Source organism: Gopherus flavomarginatus, chromosome 8, assembly GCF_025201925.1.
Source record: "Gopherus flavomarginatus isolate rGopFla2 chromosome 8, rGopFla2.mat.asm, whole genome shotgun sequence".
NCBI lineage: Eukaryota > Metazoa > Chordata > Testudines > Testudinidae > Gopherus > Gopherus flavomarginatus.
This window is the reverse complement of record NC_066624.1, coordinates 19,882,321-19,906,783: the sequence shown is the minus strand read 5'-3', so window position 1 is coordinate 19,906,783 and position 24,463 is coordinate 19,882,321. Positions and strand designations below refer to the sequence as shown.

Below are 24,463 nucleotides of genomic sequence, written 5' to 3'. Positions count from 1 at the left end.
ACCTGTATCATGCTGTAATACTTTCCTGCACTCGAGGCTTAATAAATCTTTGTTCAATAAAGCTCTTTGAGAACCTCAGAAGAAAGATGCTACCTAAGTGCCAGGCATTGTTAATGCTAAAGGACATGGATGCTTTAATTTGCTCTGCAGCTGGAAACAGAAATTCAGCAAGTTTCCGAAGCATATAAAAACCTGGAGAAGTCCTCCTCTAAGCGGGATGCCCTGGAAAAGGCTATGAGAAATAAGCTGGAAGGAGAAATTCGTAGGCTTCATGATTTCAACAGGGATTTGAGAGGTAAAACATTAAAAATGTCTATTTAAATACATTCTTTTGTACCGATCTGTTTTCTTTTGTGATTCCCTTGTTATGGCTGATCCGCTTACAGAGCATGACATGATACTTCAGGTATTCTCAACTGTCTAGTGTTGTCGTCAGAGTGCTGGGAGTGTAGAAAGGTGAGGTTCGGTTGATTACTGCAATATCTAACTTCCAGCCTGTTAATCATTAAGGAAACAGAAAGATAGTGACAAGCCAAAACTCTATCCCAGGATATAATTCTAGGGCTATTTCTCACGTTATATTCTAAAAACATTTTATTCAAGTGCCAGTGTGAAACTGTGAATGCTGACATTCATGTCCTGTCCAGTGACCCCTTTGCACTTAACATTCCTTATCAATCCAGGCAGCTCTTCCTGCAGACTCCCCTTTCCCTTCCAGGGCAAGATGTTGTCGGTGTTTCCTTAGTAGTGTCTGGCTGTTGGTAAGAAGTTGCAGCAGTACCGTGGCTGGAATCGAGGCTGTCAGCAAATGGTGTTCAAGCCTAGATTGGCAATGGTTAAGCATTTAATTTTCAAAGGGAGAAAATGGCTTGTGGTTTTAGAAACAAACACTCTGAATAGTTTTAACTAGTTCAGCCTTTTCTATAAAAGCTTTCTGGTTCCGTGTGTGTTATCTGCTGTTGCAGTCCTCATGGTCTATAACCGTTTAAAGCCAGGCGACTTGGGAGAATGTGAAATAGTTTGTCTCGGTCTAAAGTCACGGAGGGTATGTCTACACTGTTGTTTTAAAAACCCACATCAGAGCCTGGGTTGCATGTCGAGCTGGAGCTTGGGTTCTGAAGGCTTCCCTAGGCTTCAGAACCCGAGCTCAAACCTCTACACAGCTGGTTTTAGTGCTGCAGCACGAGCCTGAGACTGAGACTCGTCGGTGTAGGTTTTAAAATGCATAGTGCCCAGTACCACAGCAGAAGGTGACATACAGAAGCTTGTAATAAATAAACTGACCTCTTTTCCCAGCAAATCAGACGTCATAAGCAATTAATACACGTGTCCTAAGACTGATACAGCCTTTTGTCAGCGCTGCTGTTTCAAGAGACAGATGTTGATACACTTACTATTAGGGCTGTTCATTTTTCTGGAAAGTCGGGTAATCAAAGATCAGGCCACTAGATCTTATAGTTTTCCAACTTCTGCCCAGAAGATTTAGTGGAGGATTGCAAGAGAATTACATAGCATTGCAGAAGTTAATTTAAAAAAATGATATCCTTTCTATAGGTGTTTGGAGCCATCCTGTGTTACTTAAAAGAAAACTATATCTCTGAGATAAAATTCCATAGGATGGTTCAACACACTTGTGATTTTTTTTTTAACTTTTCTAAACTCTTACGTGTTATATATAGATCTTTAGTGGGTCAAGGTGGGTGAGGTGATCTGAGAGAGAGACCTGAAGAAGAGCTCAGTGTAAGCTTGAAAATTATCTCTCTCCCCAACAGAAGTTGGTCCAATAAAAGATATTATCTCACCCACTCAGTCTCTCTAATATCCTGGGACCAACACAGCTACAACAACACTGCAGTGCAGCACAGATTTTTAGAGTAATTTCTATAGAATTCTGTTAGCTTCATCCCCCATTGAATTCTCTAAAATATTCCCCAAGAGTGTTGTAGATAGAAATATTTCATCAGCATCTGTACGTGTTGCAAAAGCAACTGCCCCTTCAGTTTCTGATCCAGCCTTTTGTTTCAGATTGTTTAGAACCAGGAGTCCTTTGCATAGAACTTGTTTTTACACATGTCCAGAGTTGCTGCAACTCACTTAGTGATTCTAAGAGCATTTCTGAAAGTTTTTCATTCTCTTGTTGTTTCTCCTCTTCAAAAAAAAATTCTGCAGAACGTATGGAGACAGCTAACAAGCAGCTTGCTGAGAAGGAATTTGAGGGATCTGAGGACAATCGGAAAACCATCTCTCAGCTCTTTGCACAAAGTGAGTCAGTGGTTTACTGTGGTCTAGCAAAAATGTGCCATTCAGGCTGGGAAAAATCCTCCACTCCATTATCAGTCTGTCTTGTCATGTACTGATATTAGTGTGATGTAGGGCACATTAGAGAGTCTTTGAAACTACCAGTGCAAGAAGAAGTTGAATTCAGGTTTCTCCTTCTGTCAGCACATAAAATACATCTGCTAACCTACAAACACAAAGCAACCTGCTTACAGGGTAAATTCTATGAACTGGGTCCTTAGCATCAGTGTGCTTCCATGCAAAGGGTGCAATTCTGATACGTCACATGGGCAAGGGCTTGGAAGGAGGTGAGGGCAGATGAGGAGCTAAGTTGAGATCCAGGGCTGTGGATCCCCCAGCTATTTCTCAGACAGTTGGTCATTGGCATGATCAGTTTAGCAAAGATGCTGGCAGGGAGAACTTTCAGTCTAAAAGAATAAAAAGGAGGAGCTTTGCCTTTATTCTGCTGAGCTGGGCAGAGATACCCAAGGGTCATGACTTATGTACAGAGCAGTGGATCCATCACAGGGCAAACCAAAATTGCAGGTGTGAAATTTTGCCTTTCCCCATACTGAAATATCTTGAGGCTTATGGCAGTGAGTCAACTTTCCTCCTAATTCCATGGTGCACTCCACCCTTCTGACAATGCTTGCTTCTCTCCAGTTGTGTTATATAAAGTGTTTTAAAAAAAAAGAGAGAGATAAAATTGCGAAATAAAGAGAATTTGTTGTGGTGCAATACACTCTGCTTCTCCTTCTTTGCAGAGTTGAAATCCCTCCCTTGTGCTGTCCTCAATCTACCTCTGTTCACTTAGCCATTCATGTTGTGAGTGTGCGGCTTTGAAGTCACAGGGCTTAGCTGTCCATGTAAATCCCTGAAGATAGTATTGGAAAGTCTACTTAGTTGTGAGATCAGTTTAAAAAACAAACTAAACTAGATTAATAGATGTTGAGATAAAAGTACAAGAGGAGAGAAATGCTGTTTTATTGCTTTATATATAGAGGTGTAGTTCATGTGAGATGTCTAGTCTGCATAAATTGTACAGGCTGGATCCTGTTCTCACTGAAGTCAGTAGCAAAACTGCCATTGACTTTGGGAGCAGAATTGGGCTCTGTATGTGTGAATATGTAGGTTACAATCCTCCAGGCTGTGATTTAAACCTGCAGTACTGGCTGGTGCGATCCTTGGGCTGTAGGAAAGAATTACCTATGGAAGGGCAGGTGGTGTTGCTGCCACCTATTGTCACACTTGGTTCTGCCAGCAGAAGCCAGCTTAAGGTTGCATTCGGGGCTTCATAACAGCCTCACTTTAGAGGCTGCCCCCACGGGGAATGTGCTGCATTGGCATGCTTCTTCTTGGCTGCCCATGCTCCCTCCCTGCCACAGAAACCATTTTTTGGGCTGTTCTGGTCCCCTCACAGAAGGGAGTTTGTAGCCGCTCTATGCTGCTAACACTCCACACTTGGCTCTTTTCTGGTGGAAGAATGGAAACCGCTCTGCGCTTGTAGATATATTTATACGCTGATGTACACCACACACTGTCTATACTAACAGCTAAAGGCTGGCATCTGTTTTTCAAAAGCTTCCACCGCTTGTCCTCATTCCTTTGCGTGGGATATTAGTTTTTGGAATGCAGTTTCTCTGGTGTCCTCAGTGCCGAATGTAGATCGCTGCAGGGGTGCATTCTGAAGTTGTATTAATGTTACCGGTGCAAGTAATTGGCTTCTGCCGAGGACTTCAGTGACTCTGCAGAAAGCATGTCCGCTCAGCACTCTTGCTTTGCTCATTTATAGGTTTGCTTTACACACTTGCATTATATTTCCCCTGGTCCTGATTTTGTCCTGTTGACTACTTCTGTGAACGAACATGCAGTGTAACTGCATGGATTCTGAGGCATTCGTGAAGTTCATCTCTTGCTGGATGGCAACCTAACTGGAGCAGTCAGTGAGCATGGAGTAGATTCCAGTCGATCTTGTCTTGACTTGGCTGTTTCCATGGTAGGATGACAGTGTGTGCATTTGCTTCTGGCATTTGTGGGCGTGTGTAAATCTGGACACCACCCATTGTCCAGCTGAGACACCAGTAGCATGCCTGAGGGTCTCACAGTATGAATTGGACCTGCTGAGGTTAGAAATGACTGCGAAAGGAAATACAGTCAGGACTGAAACAAACACTTTAGAGGGCAGAGGAAGCAAATGTGTAAAAATTATACCAATAGCCCAAGTGAATCTGCTTCTGGAAAAGATTTAAAAATCTGAAGTCCCAGCTTGCCGTCTGTGTGCCTCATTGCTAGCAGCGTTATCTGAGCCAACTAATCCCTGCATCAAGAGATGAAAAGCCATCAAATAGCAATGGTAAATATGAAATCCAAATAATTTAATAGATTTTAAGGCCAGAAAGGACCATTATGATCTTCTAGTCTGACCTCCTGTGCAACACAGGCTTTAGAACCTCACCCAGTAATTCCTGCATCAAGCATCAGTTTTTCATCCAATGTAAACAACTGGCAGGTGCATACAGTGCTGGCAGATGGTGCCAGGTGATGCCTTAGAGGGTGAATTCCTTATGTAACCAAAGCATGGGTACAATTGGACCAGTGACAATGCAGGCCAGCGTGCCCCAGTCCCCACCAGGGGTGTCACTTTTAAGGGCGACAGAGAAGAGATGAGCATTCATTGCTCATTCATTTCCTGGCCCCTCTGAAAATGCCAGCAAAAGGGGGCTGCTGGGATGGGGCTTCAGTAGTGAAGACACTTGCCCTTCAGGAACTGAACTGAGGTCAGTGAGCTGCCACGGTATTTATTTATATTTCTGTATTTACAGATTAATTTTAAATTGTGCTTATCACAGAACAGGGAGTCACAAAAGCAAAGATTACATTATGGCCCGAAGCCGGACAGCTCTCCCTTGCACCCCTGCCATCACCCAGCCAGCAAGCAGTGATATTACCAGATTAGCTTGTTTTCTGATTTTAAACCAGTGAGCTAGAGATAAAAGGTGCTCCATCCTCTTAGCCGTCTATCTAATCAGGGTAAGATAAACGACCTAATGTAACATATTTTTCTCGGCAATCCATTATTTCTGTCCCTCTGTATATAGACAGATGTCTGCCCTTTGCCGTCTTTGGAGAGCAAGCAGCTGTCAGCAAAGACTCCCTCCTTCTTGATCACTGGTAGAATTTAGGGGAGTGCCCCACTCCTAGAAGTCTGTCAAGGAAAGCTCCATCCATTTTACATTTCCCACTTTATTTCTATAGATAAAGAAACACAGAGGGAGAAGGAGAAACTGGAGATAGAACTAGCTGCTGCACGCTCCAACAATGAGGATCAGCGAAGGCACATTGAGATCCGTGATCAGGCCTTAAACAACGCTCAGGCCAAGGTGGTGAAACTGGAGGAAGAGGTAAGGTCACTGGTAGAGAGAAATTGGAGTAGCTCCGGGTACTTGTTAACAAAAGAGAATGTGGCAGTGATTTGCCTTTTACAAACTGTGTAGGAAATCTGCTATCTTTAAAGCTGTTTGTATCTGTTCAGCTTGTGTCGGTTAATTAAATTGGTGCAAAAACAGAGTGTATATAAGTCATAAGCCTGTATTTCCTTTAAGGGCTTTCATCTTTTGAGCAGCAACATTTCATTTTCCTTCTGTTTTAAATGATGATAAAGATGGGCTTGAACTGAAATCTCAAATCCAAACACCCCCAGAATTTTGGGGGAACTCAGGTCAGGATGGGCTTTTAACTAATAGTGAATAAACTCTGCTCACCCTGTTGTCCACTAACTCTGCGGTGGTATTCTGGTACAGAGCTACGCTGATCACTTTGTATTCCTTACTCATATTGAACTGGGTGGAGTTGAAGAGGAGTTAATAAAGGCAAACAGTTTTAAAAGCATAATTTGAATTAACAATTTTTTTTTAATAAGCAAAGAATCGACATTCTGTTTCCCATTGGAAACATGCCCGTGTTATTAAAAAACCCCATGATGGTTGGCAAATGGCAATCTTTGCAGACTGTTACAATCCCATTTATACAGTGCTGCTTGGTCGGTGTGCATCCCCTTATCATTTGTGTGTGCGCCAGCCAAAAGAATCCCTATCCTGAGGGACTACAGACTAAAGTACAATATAAACAGGAGCCATGCACTTTCTGCGGGGTTACTGCAGTGGAATGGGAGGGTTTTCAGGCTCTTCGCAGAGGAGAGGATTGACATGTCTGAGACAGAAGATATGAAGATGCAAGTAGCTGAAGCAATCAAAGTGGGATGTCTGGGGAAAGACTTTGGCAAATTCTAGAGTTGTGGGAGGAGAAGAGGGCAGAGAGAGAGGTGGATGAGGAGTCATCTGGAGAAATGGAAATACAGCTTTACACCGATTAGAGAGGTTAAGGATCGAGTGGATATGGATTATGAACTCCCCTCTGAACACACGAGGGGTTTGGGTTGAAGTCCCTGTGTCTGGAGAGTTGGCCCTGCTGCTGCCTGTTCTGGAGGTAAGCAGAGGAATTCAGGCTCAGGGACTGGTGACCTTCAGCATCTTTCACCAGCACAATGTCACACCAATGCTGCAGAATATTTGAGCTGCCCCAGGTATAGTGCTGGGCATAGCTGTGAGGGAGACTTGGCTTTTCTCTTCAAGATACCAGAGGAAGTGGGCCTGAGAGGGGGTGGGGACTTCGTGAACCTGGAGGAGGCTGGAGTACTGAGAGGTTGTTGAAGACCAAGAGACAAATTCAGCCCTGGTTGCAGCTGACACAACTCCATTGACTTCAGAAGGAGCTGCAGCAGCTTATGCCCAGGCTGAATTGGGCCTTGTGTATGCTCAGGAGAGTAAAGAGTTGTAAGGTGTAGGCTTTTAAAATGAGAGATGATGCAGTTTGATGATGCAGACTATTCTAGGACTCGATCCTGCAATGGGTGGAGCGCTTTGGCCCTGATCCAGCAAAGCACTTCAGCACATGCTTAACTTTAAGCATGTGTATAGTCCTGGCAGGTTTGAGCTCCTATTTAGATTCTGACACTGCTTCCATCACTGTAACGTCTGAATTCCTGCAGATTAGTAATATATAAACATCCACATGTTGTATTTCTAAAAGTCCATCTTGTACTAGTAAGAGATTTGTGGTATGCTGCGGTCTTATAAATATTCTGCCAATAGACTTATGTTTTTAAATAAAACATGGGCTATACTTAACGATCCCTGTTCTTAGGTCAAATGCACTATAGTTAGTCTGTATGAAGGTTTGTGGTGGTTCTTATCCAGCCATTACTTGAATCTAGGGCCCACAGGACGTGCCACCTTTCCTGTTGCACATAAATACAGACGCTTCTCAGCGAGTGAGCAGAAATTAACTGTCAGGGTTGCAGTCATTAATGGAGGCCTGGGGAGAATGGAGAAAAAATGACCAGTCTTTCCATGTCTCCCAAATCACTTTTCATTAAAATATTCAGGATCATGAGGGATTTGTTGCCTCATTGGCACTAAACTGTGAGGGCTTCTCAAATCCTTGATCTGCTGTTTCGGTAAGTTTCCAAAAGAAGGCACAGGAAACAGTTCAGTGCTCAGACAGAGTAACAATTTGAAAAGAACTCTAAATGTCAGGCTATGATTTAGTGATATCCAGTGACCAAGATATCTGAACTATTTGTCAATGATTTCTTTGATTCGTGCATGCTTTACTCAAATAGGCAGTCCCCATAATTGTCAGGAATTTCCAAATTAGTGCTGCAGAAGAGGGTGGAGTTACTTATGTTAACACTTGGCAGTGGCCCTGGTTCAAGGCCTGAGGGATGCTGTGTGTATATATGTGTATTTCAGTTGTTGCATCCTGTATTGTGTGGTTGGGGTTTTTTTTTCTTCCTCTTTGGCTTCCTACTCAGCAGATTCTCATCCTGTTTGATATCTAGCAGATTCTTTTAAAAAACAGAATTTATTCTAGTTTATATCAGAGCTAGAAATGATGTGCCGCTTTACTTAAAGATTTGATTTATAATCAGGATGAAGGGATTCTTTTCTCAGCTCTGTTACTGACTCACAGACTTGGGCAAGTCACCTAACTTTGAGCCTGTATATTCCTCTTCTAAAACCTGGGGATAAAACTTCTTGCCTACCTCATCGGAATGTTCTGAGTCTTAATTAATATTCTGTATTCTGAGATCTTGGTGGCAGGTGAAAGGGTTATATGAGTACTAGTAATACTAAGAAAGCAGCCTCCTTGAAGTTCTCCAAACATTGTGGCATTCTCTTGCTCGAGTAGGAGAAAGGGACGCTCGCAGAGTTTTTTCCTACACTGTTAATAGATTAAATGTTTCTTTAAATAAAAGTGTAAAATATAAGGTGCAATTGAAATTAAAATTAGATGATGTTGGTTTATTTCTGGGCAATAGTAGGGGCATGATTATGGATACTTAAAGGGAACTCAAAGCAAATATGTCTACAGGTACCCAGTATATGTCTGTGTGTATCATATAATGTTTGCCCTTAACTGCTTGTCTCTGCTTTAAAAATGATTTCAGGTGGTGTTTATCATCCATATTTTTTTTTCCACTTCAGAAATAATGAGGGTTTCGTTGTCCTCCCTTTGCCAGGGGGCCTTGGTAAGATCTTGAGGGAAGAGCTGAGTGGCAGCTTGAAGCTGTAATGTGGACTGCGGCTTTCCCTCCTGATGCTCACCTACAGCAGTAGCTCTGCACTGCTATGTATGAGAGGCAGGCCTGACTAGAAGCCCTGTACTTATGTTTCTCAACATGCAGTAGGCCAGGGGCATGTATATAACAGGATAAGTAACCCGAGGAGAAAAAACTGAACCCCGTCTTTCTGTGTGTTTATCTTAGGTATTTATAACTACTCATTGATAGTTAAGGACTATGTGCATTTAAAAATAAAATGTTACTACTCCATGTATCTGGGAGAAATCTTGTTGTATAGGACCACATCATGCTGTTTTTGCCTCATATCATACCTCATTGATTTCAGCGGGGACTCCTGCTTAGCAATCCATGGTAAGAGAAGACCAATTGACTCACCAGGGCAAGTTTTGAGATGAGTTCAGCTCCCGCTGGTTCTCAGTGGGAGCTGCTGGGTGCAGAAGACTTGAAATTCTGTCCTCTTCATTGAGGTGCCTGAATGGGAGCTGAGCTCTTTGGAAACCTGGCTTATAGTTTGCAGCAAAATGTGTCTTGTTTAGGCTGTAGATGCAAATTAGTAACCACTTGTTAAACTCCTGATCAAAGAACCTCTGTGTTTTCCTGTGGCCATGGCAGTCTCATTAAGGAGAAAATTTACTTAATGTAGTTAAGGAAATGGCTGGCCCTAATGCCAACAATCCAGGCCAATGAATCTTCTTCCTCATGTTGGCTCAGGTTGATCAAGAGGACAGCTATTTTGGTGGCTGCCTCTGGGATCATGGGAAAAATTGCTGGCTCTTTTGAGATGTTGAATTTAAAGAAGAATGGGCTGGCTGCAGAATAGCTGGCATATGCCTGTTAGTCTAGTTCTTTCGTTTGCTTGAATGAGTATCCGAGAGGCTGCTGAGGGAATTGTTAACCATTGCTATGCTGTATTATTTTTTCCAGCATGTCAGGAATGCACAGTGTAGGTCAGACAGGGAGACAATTTGGTCTGGCAGTTGGAGCCTGGACTCCTGGATTCTGCTGCTGGCTGTGCCACTGACTTTGTGTGACCTTGGACCAAGTACTTAAATTTCCCCCATTGCATCGATTTCTCATCTGAGCAAAGTAGGGTGTAGTACAGGGGTTCTCAAACTGGGGGTCAGGACCCCTCGGGGTCATGAGGTTATTACATGGGGGGTCGCAAACTGTCAGCCTACACCCCAAACCCGGTCTGCCTCCAGCATTTATAATGGTGTTAATTATATTATAAAGTGTGTTTAATTTATAAGGGGGGTCGCACTCAGGCTTGCTGTGTGAAAGGGGTCCTCAGTACAAAAGTCTGAGAACCACTGGTGTAGTACTTACCCATCTCATAGAAGTGTTGTGGGCTTGAGTGGTTTAAAGCTCTTTGAGTTAAAGGGTGCTATTGAAGTGCAAGTATTTTAGCGTTAGCATGGGTTGGCTTCATGTACGCTGCATATGTAGGGGCAACATTTTTATATAAAGTAGGTAATACATGTCTAGTCAGTTTTCTTCTCCCTTCTACTTCAGGCCTCGTTACTAAGTGCCACAACTTCACAGTAACAGTTGAGTGATGACAATGTCATACCAAATCCATTTCTAGGGCAATATTTAGCCTTTTCCTCCTCAGTTAAAAACCCTGATTGTCTATATAACTAAAACATAGTTTGCATGAATTCTATATACCAGAACTAAAATACATGTTGGCTGTAAAATATCTTGCAATCCCAACTGGTTAATTGTGTACTATGGACTTAATACTCCTGGCAACTAATGCAGACTTTTCTTCAGCCCCTTTTGTAGGAGCCTGTAGTTTTGGAGCATGGATTGCCATTCTGTCCTCAATTGCATTGCAAAGGTTTGAGTGGTCTTGGTGTACAGCATGCAGGAAGATGCTAGAAGTCTAGGATTTGTTCCAATATAGGTCTTGTCTGGACTAGGATTTAAAATTGCAATATTAGCATGTGTTGGGTTACATGCTAACTAACAGGTTTTAAAAGTCTACAGTGGGCAAGACACTGTGCCTGTAGGTAGCACACACTAATCTGGCTAAGTTAATGTTAACGGAGTTGCAGAATCTACAGAACTGGCCATACTGACTAGACTCATTGACTCTGAGTACCAGGCTTTCCGTATGGCAAAGAATTTGTCATAGGTGCCTAGTGCAGTATCCAGCCACAACTGGTGATAATGGAGGAAAGGTTCATCAGCACTCCTTTTAGAAGTCTTATTTTAAAAAGACGATATTAAACTCAGTTTCTCCTTAAGCCAGTCAACTCTTAACATCATCTTGATGGAGGGCCAAACTTCAACCAGGCTGCCACATTTTCCCCAAAATGCAACTTTATCTGAGTATACCTTTCATCCTTTCGGTGTCCCCCGAGCTTTCCAGGTACCACAGTCTCAAAATAAAGCAATTGCCACTGAAAGTACAGATTAATAGATAGCACACGTGCAACTCACAATGTAAAGGAAAATGACCTCCTCCCACATGTATAAAGCACATTGGGAAAAACCCTGGAAAGAAATTTTGAAGGAAATATTCTTTGAAAAGGAAGATTCTAGAAGACATAAGACATTACAGCCATAAAATGTGAACATAAACCAGCTACCAGAGTTAAGGTAGCGCATTTTTTTCTGGTTTATCTACAGTGTAGGGGAATAATGTGATATTTCTGGTTACACTGTGAGGTTTATCTGTAGGCAGATGTTGAAATGTTGACTTCTTAATGGTGTCTACTGTATCTTGTATACTGTATCTGAGATGTCATTCATAACAATCACTTTTAAAGGAAATATTATTGTTCATGCATCTGTGTATGGCAGTAGGAGGAGAGGAAGGTGCTTTTACATTTTTTCCCCCTAAGTAGGGTATGCATGTCTTTAATGACCCGTCGTTCTGTAATGATGCAGAAATGGCTTTTTTACTGCTGCATTTCCAACTCTGTTACTGCCTGTTAGTCATTTTCCAGAGGTGGCTTTGAGGCTTTAACCCAAACAAATGGAGAGACAATATTATGACCTTCCCATGCAGCAAACTCTGCTCCCTAGTAAGAGGATAGTATTACCAAATTGCTTCAGTATGAGCTCTTGCTGAGGCCGGTGGTGTCTTACTGGAACTGAATTAATCAAACTGAGGGTTCACAGGAATTTTACAGGAATATATTCCAGCAGCAGAGAGAGAGTTGTATACATTAAATACAGGTTAAATGTGCTTGCATTCTTTTCTTAGTATGTTTCTGCAATAGTGAGCAAATCCCTGTGGGGAAATACATTTTCAGCTGCATCTGAACTGATTCAGATTTAGGATAAACTCATTATAGAATCAAAACACGCTAGATAGATTTAAAAAAATACGTTGATGATCTCAAAAAGTGGCGGGTGGGAGGCAGAGGCTGACAGGCGTTACCAATTTGCTGCAATAGTGCTATCCAAAACAAAGAGGATAATGGCTGGGAGGGTTTCTGAATCATTGCTAGTTACGCAAGACGTCCTCTCCCCAAAATCCTCGCTGAGTAACTCATCTGGAGCTATACATCTGTTTGAAGGGAAGGAATTTCCCCCCTTTTCTCCTGTCATTGCTTTCTGGGCTGAATTTGCTCCATGGAGGCTACTTGAACCTGGAGGCTGCAGCAGCCTCTGTGTCCATAGTGCTCCCCTTGCAGCTAAGGACCTGTATAGGGAAGGGTCTTCTGCCCTGACTGCCTTTGTTCCCCCCACCTGAAACCCCTGGCAGATGGGCTCCTCACTGGATGGGTGTGACCTCCGCTGTCTTTCCGCACCCCACTGCCTTGCCCCACAGAATGGCACTAGTTTAACTACAAGGATTCTGGAGATCTGGAGGATATTGCAGGATTTGTCTCTAAAGAGCTTAATAAAATGGATGAACTGTATTATTTTGTCTCTTGGAGTTTTACCAATCAGTCTCTTTTGGTGAGCAATGTAATACTATTCAGCTGCCCGTATCTAGATGGAAACACGTTGTTCTTTGCTATAACTGATTTTTGGACCAGTAGTTCTGCACATCTGATCTGATGCTTCATGTGGCAAAGAATACCTCGGTAGCCCGGTGGTTCGAATTGCTACGGAATTCTCTGTATTGTTCTGGGAAGCGGCTGTTTTAAGTGTGTTCCCCTGTAAAGAGCTAGTTCCTGCTCTCCACAGCTCAGTGAATCTATTTGTTTAATTATTTCATTCCTGTGTATTTAGAAAGATGGATTTATTTCCATTTGCTGTGAGCCTTGCAGTTCATGGATTTCAATGTGCAGTCGTTTTTAAGCAATAAAACCTTTCTGACTAACTTGGAAACAAAGAACTGCTCAGGTCAGCCAAAACTCTCTTGAACAATATAGCCTTAGAATCCCTTCCCTGTCTTGCTGCTCTTTATTGCACTGAAACCTACCAGAAATCTCTTGGCTGCAGAAACAGTCTTCGCAGTAAAAGAAGAAAAATGAACAAACTACTTGATCAGGAGACCAAGGAATCTTTTTGGGGCACTTCACTGACTGATTTTAAGGTTGTGAAATTTATTGCCGTTACCCATTATGTCACACTTTGATATCTGTGTAAAACTGTGTGGCAGGACTTCGGGAGGAATATTTTAGAAGGGAGAGTGTTTTGGAATTTTTCCTGGAAAAATGACAGCATCTCTTTTAAATGGTTAAATTCAGCATTGTTGCTACAATTAACATGTCTGACAGAATTAAAACGACACCCTAGATATCTGGAAATGAACTTTGCAAAGTAGCCAGGCAGTGAAGTTAAAAGAATTTGTATGTATGTCTGTAGCCCTGTGCTGTTAGAATCGCACCAGGTAGTGTAGAAAATGTTCTGTCCCCCAGCGTGGTTGTGCTGGAATGCTGTGTAATAGTGGGCAGCCTCCCAGCCATGAATGGGCATAGTTGAAGTCTTTTGGGATCTTTTGATTTTAAAAGGTGCTATATTAATGTAAGAATATTAATAGATAGAGTACTTTGCAATGTCAAAGCATGCCCCAAAAAGATGTTACTATAAGTAGTGTGAACATTAATTTATTACCCAATTACAGTCATCATTTAAAAATCTATTTTGTTATGTTTGTGTTTTTAAAAAAATATCGTTCTCAATCTGTTTTTTACAAATAAATCACAGTAAAGCACACAGGATTTAAACTTAATTTGATACCATGCTAAGAAAAAAGATTAACACATGGATTTATGTTGGATAAATGCATATCATAATGCAAAGAAATAGAATGAAGCTAGCAACAAAAGCATCCCAATTGGTTAGAATTTGCATCTGGAAGTTAAATAGTTCAGTGGTCTTGGGGAAAATGTTAAGAAATAGTCTAGAAGCCAGGAGTTTTTGGAGCAGAAATTGGAACCATCAGGCCATTGGTGATGGGAAAGGGCATTTGAATGTACAGTGGTTCCCTGCAGGCTCTTCTTGACTTGCAGGTGTTACTGGTCCAAAGTTGCAGCCGCTTAGTCGCCAGGGTTTCCAGATCTTGCTGGAAGGGAAGGAACAGGAGACAGATACTGCTCTATACATCTTCATAAATGAGCAAGAGAGAGCTGTTAAGTGGAACACCTGTTGACTCAGAGGCCAGTTACAGAAGGACTCAAGCATCCACTGCTGCCGCCTGTCCAACTGGCAGATGTTGTTATGGCCATCGGCGTGGAGCAGCCAGTTTTGTTTTCTTGTTGTGGGGGAACCATGACAGTTAACAAAGAACAAGCCTCAGCTTGCTGCTTTCTTTTTTTCTATTTTGCCTGCAGCGTGTTGGCAGTGTTCAAGAAACGCTGTTTCCAATTCCAGTCTTAGGAAAACATACTCATATTCTTCATTTATGTTAATAAAATCCCTCTATGCTTGGCTGCAATATTCCTGGGCCTTTTTATATTGAGGACAAATCCATCCAGAAGATAAAATAGAACTAAACTTCTGCAATAAGACTTCAGCTGATGAATCCAGGTTCACAGTTTATTCCTCCAAGCTGATCGTCATAGTAGTGAAGTCAGAAAATTTGATTTTCCTGAAGTATCTCCAAGTTACCACATTACCTCTTACAATTATTGTACTCAATCCACACACAGTATATTCTATATGGCAAAGTTATACAATGAAGTGGTATTTTTCCCATCTCTGATAACAGTCTTCAGATACATTAAGGGCTCTTATAAAGAGGACTGTGATCAATTATTCTCCATGTTCACTGAAGGTAGGACAAGAAGTAATGGTCTTAATCTGCAGCAAGGGAGATTTAGGTTAGGTAGTAGGAAAGAGTTTCTAACTATAAGGGTATTTAAGATCAGGAACAGGCTTCCAAGGGAGGTTTGGGAATCCCTGACATTGGAGATTTTTAAGAACAGGGACAAACACCCGTCAGGGATGGTCTAGGTGTACTTGGCCCTGCCTCAGCACAAGGGGCTGGACCTGATGACTTCTTGAGATCCTTTCCAACCCTACATTTCTAGATTCTATGGTGAGGTTGGTAGCCACTGCTGACCAGTGTTGTCACAACTTTGTATTATTGTTACCTATGCTAGCTAGATTAAAGTTATCATGAGTGTATGCCTACCCCACGCTGTGCTTTGCTTGCAGTGCAGACGTACCCCAGGGAATGTTAAATTTACCCATCTTTTAATTTAGTTGAACAAAGATGAGTTAAAGTGCTTCTGTACTAAAGCCCCTTTTAAACTTATTTTTTATGTACCTAATGCTGCTTGACATGGAAAGGATAACTCAGGGGTTTTTTAGAGAAAAATAAATCTGACTTTACGAAAAGCCACTGAACAAGCCATGCCTGTACCTTAGGTTTGGTACATTAGTTAAACATGTGCAGGCAGTGCTACTATGTTGGGCAATCACCTGTGTTACAACATTTCACCTGCAGGTTCGGCTGCTGGGAGCATTTTCAAAGTGAACATTTCAATTGAATTTCTGTGGCCTAATTCTGTTTTTGGCTGGGCTTTTGGTATTTGTTGGCTGTAGGCCAAAAATATAATCCACACACATTCTCGCATTTATTTAATTATAAAACTAGTCAATGTTTTTTCTTTTAGCAGGTGATCAGCTGCTTTTTTTTTTTTTTAATTGTGCTTTATAAAATTTTGGAAATACAGTAACTCATTGGATAGCACTGGGAGCCCCAAGATCCTTGGTTTATTTCATGCATAAAAGTGTTAGAGAGATCCCGATCATTGCTAATTTTCCTGCATGAATTACTGTCTTTTTGCATTTTCCCAAGCTCTTTATCATGTTGTACCGTGCATTTGTACAGGAAGTGTGACCTCTGTGCAAAAACAAGGGACTAGAAACCAGAAACTCCTGGGTTCTGTTGTTGGCTCTGCTGCTGACGCACTGCATATGAGTTTTGGCAGTCACTTAACTGCTCTGAGCCTCCATTAACTCAGCTGTAGAATGGGCACAGTAATATCCACCTTACTGGGGAATTAAAAGAGTTAGTTTAATCTTTGTAAAGCACTTTGAGATCGTTGGATGAATAGCGCTGTCTTCCTCTCATCATTTTTTTTTAAATCAATGTTTTCAATAGCAAGAGTTTAATGTAAAAGTGCATTAAAATGTTCTTGCATCTCCAGATCCAAATAAATGTGAAATCTTGAGCAATTGAGAGGTAAAAATACCTACTTACTGTACCTGCCCTGTTTGGGAAATCTTTGGTTGGGTTACTCACTGTTTATCAGACCTTTTTAATAAAATACCTGTTTCTGGAAAATCCTCTAGGGCAGCAGCCATGCTTCATGCTGTGAGATTAGGGGTATGTCTACAGTATGAAATTAGGTAGAGTTTATAGAAGTTGGTTTTTTAGAAATCGTTTTTATACAGTTGATAGTGTGTGTCCCCACACAAAATGCTCTAAGTGCATTAACTCAGCGGACTGCGTCCACAGTACCAAGGCTAACGTCGACTTCCGGAGTGTTGTACTGTGGTAGCTATCCCACAGTTCCTGCAGTCTCCACCGTCCAATGGAATTTTGGGTTGAGATCCCAATGCCTGATGGGGCAAAAGCAGTGTCGCAGGTGGTTCTGGGTACATGTCATCAGGCCTCCCTCTCTCCATGAAAGCAACGGCAGACAATCATTTTGTGCCTTTCTTCCTGGGTTACCTGTGCAGACGCCATACCCCGGCAAGCATGGAGCCCGCTCAGCTCACCGTCACCGTACGTCTCCTGGGTGCTGGTAGACGTGGGACTGCATTGCTACACAGCAGCAGCTCATTGCCTTTTGGCAGCAGACGGTGCATTACGACTGGTAGCCGTCGTAGTCGTCATACTCCTGGGTGCTCTTTTAGCTGACCTCAGTGAGGTCGGTCAGAGGCGCCTGGGCAGACATGGGAGTGACTCAGACAGGTTGTTCCCCAGCCGTACTGCACCATCTTCTAGCGAGCACCCAGGAGATGACAATGGCTAACAATCGTAATGCAGCATCTTCTGCCGAGCACCCAGGAGATGACAATGGCTAGCAGTCGTACTGTGCCGTCTGCTGCCAGCCTAAGATGTATAAGATAGATGGAGTGGATCCAAACAAGAAATAGACCAGATTTGTTTTGTATTCAGTTGCTCCCCGCTCCCTCCGTGAAATCAACAGCGTGCTAAACCCAAGGTTTTGAGTTCAATCCTTGAGGGGGCCATTCTGTGTGACAGTTGTTTGTGTTTCTCCTTGATGCAAAGCCACTCCTTTGTTGATTTTAATTCCCTGTAAGCCATGTCGTCAGTCGCCCCTCCCTCTGTCAGAGCAATGGCAGACAATCGTTTTGCACCTTTTTTCAGCACAGATGCCATAGCACTGGGAACATGGAGCCCGCTCAGATTACCATTGCAATTATGAGCACTGTAAACACCACGCACATTATCCTGCAGTATATGCAGAACCAGAACCTACAAAAGCGAAACCAGGCGGGGAGGCAGCGGCAGCATGGTGACGAGAGTGATGAGGACATAGACTTGGACATAGACTTCTCACAAAGTACGGACCCTGGCTGTGTGCACATCGTGGTGTTAATGGGGCAAGTTCATGCCGTGGAACGCCGATTCTGGGCCTGGGAAACAAGCACAGACTGGTGGGACCGCATAGTGTTGCAGGACTGGGACGATTCCCAGTGGCTGTGCCCTTACGCATGCGAAAGTTTCACTTTCATGGAACTTTGTGACTTGCTTTCCCCTGCCCTGAAGCGCCAGAATACCAAGTTGAGAGCAGCCTTCACAGTTGAGAAGCGAGTGGCGATAGCCTTGTGGAAGCTTGCAATGCCAGACAGCTACCAGTCAGTTGGACATCAATTTGGAGTGGGCAAATCTATTGTGGGGGCTGCTGTGATCCAAGTAGCCAATGCAATCAAAGAGCTGCTGATATCAAGGGTAGTGACTCTGAGAAATGTGCAGGCCGTAGTGGATGGCTTTGCTGCAATGGGATTCCCTAACTGTGGGGCGATAGACGGAACCCATACCCCTATCTTGGCACCGGAGCACCAAGCCAGCGAGTACATAAACCGAAAGGAGTACTTTTCAATGGTGCTGCAAGCACTGCGGATCACAAGGGACGTTTCACCAACATCAGTGTGGAATGGCCAGGAAAGGTACATGACGCTCGCATCTTTAGGAACTCTGGTCTGTTTCAAAAGTTGCAGGAAGGGACTTTCTTCCCAGACCAGAAAATAGTCATTGGGGATGTTGAAATACCTGTAGTAATCCTTGGGGACCCAACCTACCCCTTAATGCTATGGCTCATGAAGCCATACACAGGCAGACTGGACAGTAGTCAGGAGCTGTTCAACTATAGGCTGAGCAAGTTCAGAATGGTGGTAGAATGTGCATTTGGACGTTTAAAAGCACGCTGGCGCAGTTTACTGACTCGGATAGACCTCAGCAAAACCAATATTCCCATTGTTACTACTGCTTGCTGTGCGCTCCACAATATCTGTGAGAGTAAGGGGGAGACATTTATGGCGGGGTGGGATGTTGAGGCAAATTGCCTGGCTGCTGATTACGTGCAACCAGACACCTGCAGCTCAACCATACGCTGGAGCATATGAGTTTGATGCTCCAGCAGCCTGAGCACTGACTCCTGTCTTCTGTCAGCAAGCTGACACCACCTATCATCTTCAGCCTGCCACTTACTCTCTTCAGCCCGCAACATAGTCTCTTCAGCCCACCACCTCTCCTCGGGTTCATATTGTGCTTTCCTGCACTCTGACATTGTCTGCCTCCATGCATTCTGCTGTGCTCTGTCAGTGTGGGAGGACAGCATGAGCTCAGAGAACATTTCATCCCGAGTGCATTTTTTTTCACCTTCTAATCTTGGCTAGCCTCTGGGAAGGAGAAACATATGCAGCTGGTGGAGGAAAAAAAGGGAGAGTGTTAGTTAAAAAGACACATTTTATAGAACAATGGGTACACTCTTTCATGGTAAACCTTGCTGGTAACACTACGTAGCACATTTAAAGAGCCCTTTAAATCGAAAAAAAGGGCTTTGTCGTGTGGATGGGTGCGGGGTTAAATCGAGGTAACGCTGCTAAATTCGACCTAAAATTGTAGTGTAGACCAGGCCAAGGTGTCTGCTGAGTTTGGGAATAAATGATACCAGACTTGGGACTGGTGGAAAATAAAATGTTGCTGTTTGGAGCTTACCTACTGTACTACTCACAGTGGGTTCTCGATAGTCAGTACTTAATTTGTACCAGTGCTGAGCCCTGGCACCACTAGGCTTGGCAGTTCATAGCTCCAGCACCTCTGGGCTTGCCACATCAGTTACAAAAGTAAAAAAAAAATTGCTTGAGCCTCGGCATCTCTTTCATTACAAATTAAGCACTGTCTATAGTGGCTTGATGCAGAGGAACTGAGGAGCATATGATGAGAATTTTTTGAAGGGATGACATGGTGAAATCAAGAGAAACTAAATTTTGCAACACAGAGTTCCCTGCAAATTGGGTTCTGACTCTCTCGGGGCGTACCACCTTCTTCAGCCATTATTGTCTCAGTTACTCCTGAGGGAATTCTGCACCAAAAATTAAAGATTCTGTACAAAAATTAAAAATTCTGCATATTTATTTGTCAAAATAACACAATAGAATCACACCGTTTTCAATTATTTTCTGACAAGTATTTTGAAATAAATTACTAAAATAATTGAAAATGGTCTGATTCTATTGCGTTATTTTAACAAATAAAATATGCAGAACTTTGCAGAATATTAAAATTTTTCATTGTTTGGCACAGAATTCCCTCAAGAGTACCAGGGTTCTGTGTGGTGCAATTTGGAGGGGGCGAATCTATATGCACAGGGACTTAGTGTGGGGTTCTGGGTGCAGAGAAGGAAAGCGGTGCAGGGAAGGGGGGAAGGGTCACTGTACAGGGAGTTGTTCCCCCATCTGCCCAATCCCTGTGCATCTGGGCACCCCCCCGCCATGCCCAAAGCCCCCTGGGGGGGAGGTGAGTGAGCACTGGTGCAGCTTCTCTTTTCTTCCCCACAGAAACTATTTTCTGCAAGGAAACAAAGAGAATCTGTGGGGGAGGGGGGGCATTTTTCTGCTGTGCTGCAGGGGCGCAGAATTCTCCCAGGGGTAGTCACTGGGTTGTTAGGGTCCTGCCCAGCATTTGAAGCCCAAACCCAGCTAACAATAATTGTGTTCGTATTTTACCCCTCTGGCAACCTCTTTATAGCTGTGTTGTAGGCCTCATTTGGACTGCAGTATCCACTGTGTTTAAACACTTCAAACAGATTTGGGCCATGGTTCCTTAACACAGATAACACATGGTTTGGGCCTCTCCATATGACAAAGGCCAAACCATATTCTTGCATGGCCCTTGGGTGTGTTTATAGTATGGTATTTAAATGTGGTAGATTTCATACTGGAGATGGGACTATAGTCTGATTTCCCAAAGTAGTCTTTAACATCTCATTACTGTGAAAACTACCATACTGGGGGAGTCTGCTGTGACCTGGTAGTACCATCATCCAGATAACACAGATTGGACTTGCTTGTGGAGATAGCACCAAAATCACACGAGTCTGAATTATGTTTTAATCCTGTTAGGGCCCTAATGTTTCATAAATGAGTCTCCCAGCCTGATGGGTTGATAGGTCAGGTTAATGTGGTTTGGCTAGCATAAGTCTTTGGGGGCAGTGAGAGAGAATAGAGTGGAACTTCCTAGGTCGCTGTGGCCTCAGGAACAATGCCTGCAACTACACACAGTTGTTGCTCGCACTGTTCTGTCTGCACTGTGGAGAGAATACGAGTCCTTAACCTAGTTATAATGTGATTTTGGTCCTCTTCATGGTCGGAAGGTTATGGCCTCGGATTGGGGCGCAGGAGTTCTGGGTGTAATTCTTTGTAGAGCTGGTCAAAAACTTCCATGTTTTCAAAACTTTTTCTGCATTTTTTTGACAAGCTGTAATTCCTGGTTGTGACATAAGCCTCCTGTGTAACTTTGGGCAAGTCATATAACCTCTCTGTGCCTCAGATCCCCATCTGTAAAATGGAGATAATCCTTTCCTGCCTCACAGGGAGATGATGAGGATATATTCGTTAATGCTTGTGAATGCTCAGGTACTAAGGCAATGAGATGGAGAGGGCATCTAGATAGGGCCTGAGACTGGGAATGAGAGAAGAGGAAAGAAGTACGTGGAGCAGGTGGGAATTAACATTATGATCATTGTCTTCTCTTGTTTCAGCTGAAAAAGAAGCAGGTTTATGTCGAGAAGGTGGAGAAGATGCAGCAGGCATTGGTTCAGCTGCAGGCAGCTTGTGAGAAGCGAGAACAGTTGGAGCACCGGCTCCGAACTCGCCTGGAGAGAGAACTGGAGTCTCTCCGGATGCAGCAGGTAACCAGGATTAGTCCATTCACTGAGCAGTTTTTCATGTAAATATATTTCTTGTAAGGTTTTCCTGTCCAGCCATGCACAAAACATGCAGCAGAGCATGATCTTTCCCCTCTTTTGTATAGAACTGTAGCAAAACTGTTCTTTTGCAAAATATTGCCATTACCTTGCTAGGTTGGTATTGGTTTCACTTAATTGAGTAAACCTTTAAATCTATCCCAAAGTTTTTAAATTAAAAATAATAGCTGATTCCTCATCTGGGAGGCTGCAGGTATATATCTAGAAATTGTTCTGGACTCTTAATGACTCCTGCTTTGCATTTTAATTTGTAATAAAGTTTTAAGACACCCCTAATCTCAATCTCTCTCTCACTTTCTCACACACTCTCTCTCTCTCTCTCTCTTTTTCTCTCTCTCTCTCTTTTACTTTTTTGGGTGGTCACATCCGTTCACACAGCCTCAAACATGGACCTGAAGACAGAACGCTCTTTGGAAGGCTTTTGAAGCCTGATAACATAAATGCTGTTGATGGAAATTTGTAACCGCTAATATACAATATGCTCTAACAATTTGGATCAAGCCCATTTTTACAATGGGAAGAAAGGAAAACATTTTTTCTGCGGATAGTATGAATTGAATTTGAATTTTTAGTCCTGTTTGATCTCATGTTAACAAACGTTAACTAATGTGATTGTAAATTCTGGTGTAAGTAGGATTCAGACATTTGTTCCTAGTTGTGTTCAGCCCTAACTGCAACATAGAGTTAAATGTGACTGGGAACAAATGTTTAAACCCTAGAACAAACATTTACTCTAGAATTAACAATTGTTTTAATTAACACAAGATAAAGCAGGACTAACAGTGCAAATGCAGACATGCCAAAGTGAGGGAGAAGAATTACTACAATATGATAGTTTACAGTTAACTGTTTTTTGGGGACAGTGGAGGCTGTCTCAGATTACAATTAAAAATCCAATTGACTGAAACACATGCCACGATCTAATAGACAGTAAATTAAATGGTAAACTACTTCCATTATTTTACTAGAAATTGTGTGATATATGATATATAATTGACTCTAATGATAGGATTAATAAAAAAAAGTTTAAACATAAATATATGAAGGAAGAAATAAGTTATATTATTGATGAAACTGTCTTGAAAGAAGACCAGATTTAACACATTCTGTATTGGGTCTAGATATAAATGTTACTCTAGATCTAAAAAATTCTTCCTATCTAGTATAGAAAATATATTGAGTTGACATAATTTAGAATTATTTGAAGTGTACAAATTCTAGTGTTATTTAAAACCAACAACTTGTAAGTGGACGTAACAAGATTTCTGCTTTAAACCATTTTCCTCTTAAGGAAACAGAAAATGTAAAATCATCCTGAATCCTGAGCCACACATATTAGATTGTCTGCTTGATTCCTTCTCTTATAAATGAGCTTTTCATAACTAGCTTTCTGGGCACAAGATCTTGCACTCCAAGAAAAGATCTCCTTGTAATACTTTCCTGTTTAATACTATTCTTTGAGCTTTTAGCATAGAAAATCTCAAACATCTTTTTGTATTTTCCGGTATGCCTCTGTTTGGCTTATTGGCTCCAAATGGAATAAATGTATCTGTTCCAAACCTCCTCTTAGAATTTAATTACTTTTCCTCCTTCAGTTCCCAAGTATAGCATTGTCATGGTATAATTCCCCACTCTGAACCTTAGCATCCAAAAGATGGGGTACCAGCATGAATTCCTCTAAGCTTAATTACTAGCTTAGAACCTGTAGCGCTGCCACCAACCAGGAATTCCAGTGCCTGGTACACTCTGGTCCCCCCAAGACCTTGCCCGGGGAACCGCAAGACCCAGACCCTCTGGATCTTACCAGCCTAAGTATACAAGTACAAATTAAAATCCTTTCAGCAAAATACAAATTTGAACTCCTTCCAGCCAAATACACATTTGCAAATAAGGAAAACAAACATAAGCCTAACTCGCTTTATCTACTTAATGCTCACTATTCTGAACTTATAAGAGCCTGTATCGGAGAGATTGGAGAGAAACCTGGTTGCACGTCTGGTCCCTCTGAGCCCCCAGAGTGAACAACAACCAAACACTAACAGCACACACAAAAACTTCCCTCCCTCAAGATTTGAAAGTATCCTGTCCCCTGATTGGTCCTCTGGTCAGGTGACAGCCAGGCTCACTGAACTTGTTAACCCGTTACAGGCAAAAGAGACATGAAGTACTCCTGTTCTATTAACCCTTAACTATCTGTTTATGACATGCCCCCCAAATCGCTGACAGTGTGGAACCTCACTGGCAGTGCTTTCTCCCTAGAACTTTAGAATAAACAGATTAATAAACACATACACCTTTACATATACTACTAACTATGTAAAACTACATGATTCTTTACATTGTAAGGACAATTTTTAATCAGTTGATTTTGGGAAACTTTCATAGGAGAGTGCATTAACTCCTGGATCTGCTGCCGCTGCAGACATTGCAGGGTTGTGGAGAGGTTCACCTTTTCCACGCCACCGTCACTTTTCCCTTCATAGTAGACACCGTCAGGCCACTCAGCATCATCTCCTCCCTGCGGCAGGAAGCAGAGCGCTGTGGCTGGCGGAGTGGAGCAGGCTGGGGCGGGGCTGGGCTGCTCTGCTTCCGCCGCTGCTGGTGAGCGTGGGGGGAATCCCTTCCCCCGAGTGACACGGCTGGGGCCGGGCGAGGGAAGCAGAGCGGG

At 42.7% G+C, this 24,463-nt stretch overlaps 1 protein-coding gene across 5 annotated transcripts in view; it reads left to right on the top strand.

The window, feature by feature from the left end:
* The window catches only part of AMOT (angiomotin), a 93,371-nt gene that overhangs the window by 57,306 nt on the left and 11,602 nt on the right, over positions 1–24,463 (top strand). For all 5 annotated transcript variants that reach the window (XM_050964628.1, XM_050964627.1, XM_050964629.1 and 2 more), the window contains 4 exons: positions 151–295; positions 2,170–2,262; positions 5,533–5,678; positions 21,571–21,720. In XM_050964628.1, the coding sequence (XP_050820585.1) occupies positions 151–295; positions 2,170–2,262; positions 5,533–5,678; positions 21,571–21,720 (534 nt within the window). The remainder of the gene's footprint in view (positions 1–150; positions 296–2,169; positions 2,263–5,532; positions 5,679–21,570; positions 21,721–24,463) is intronic.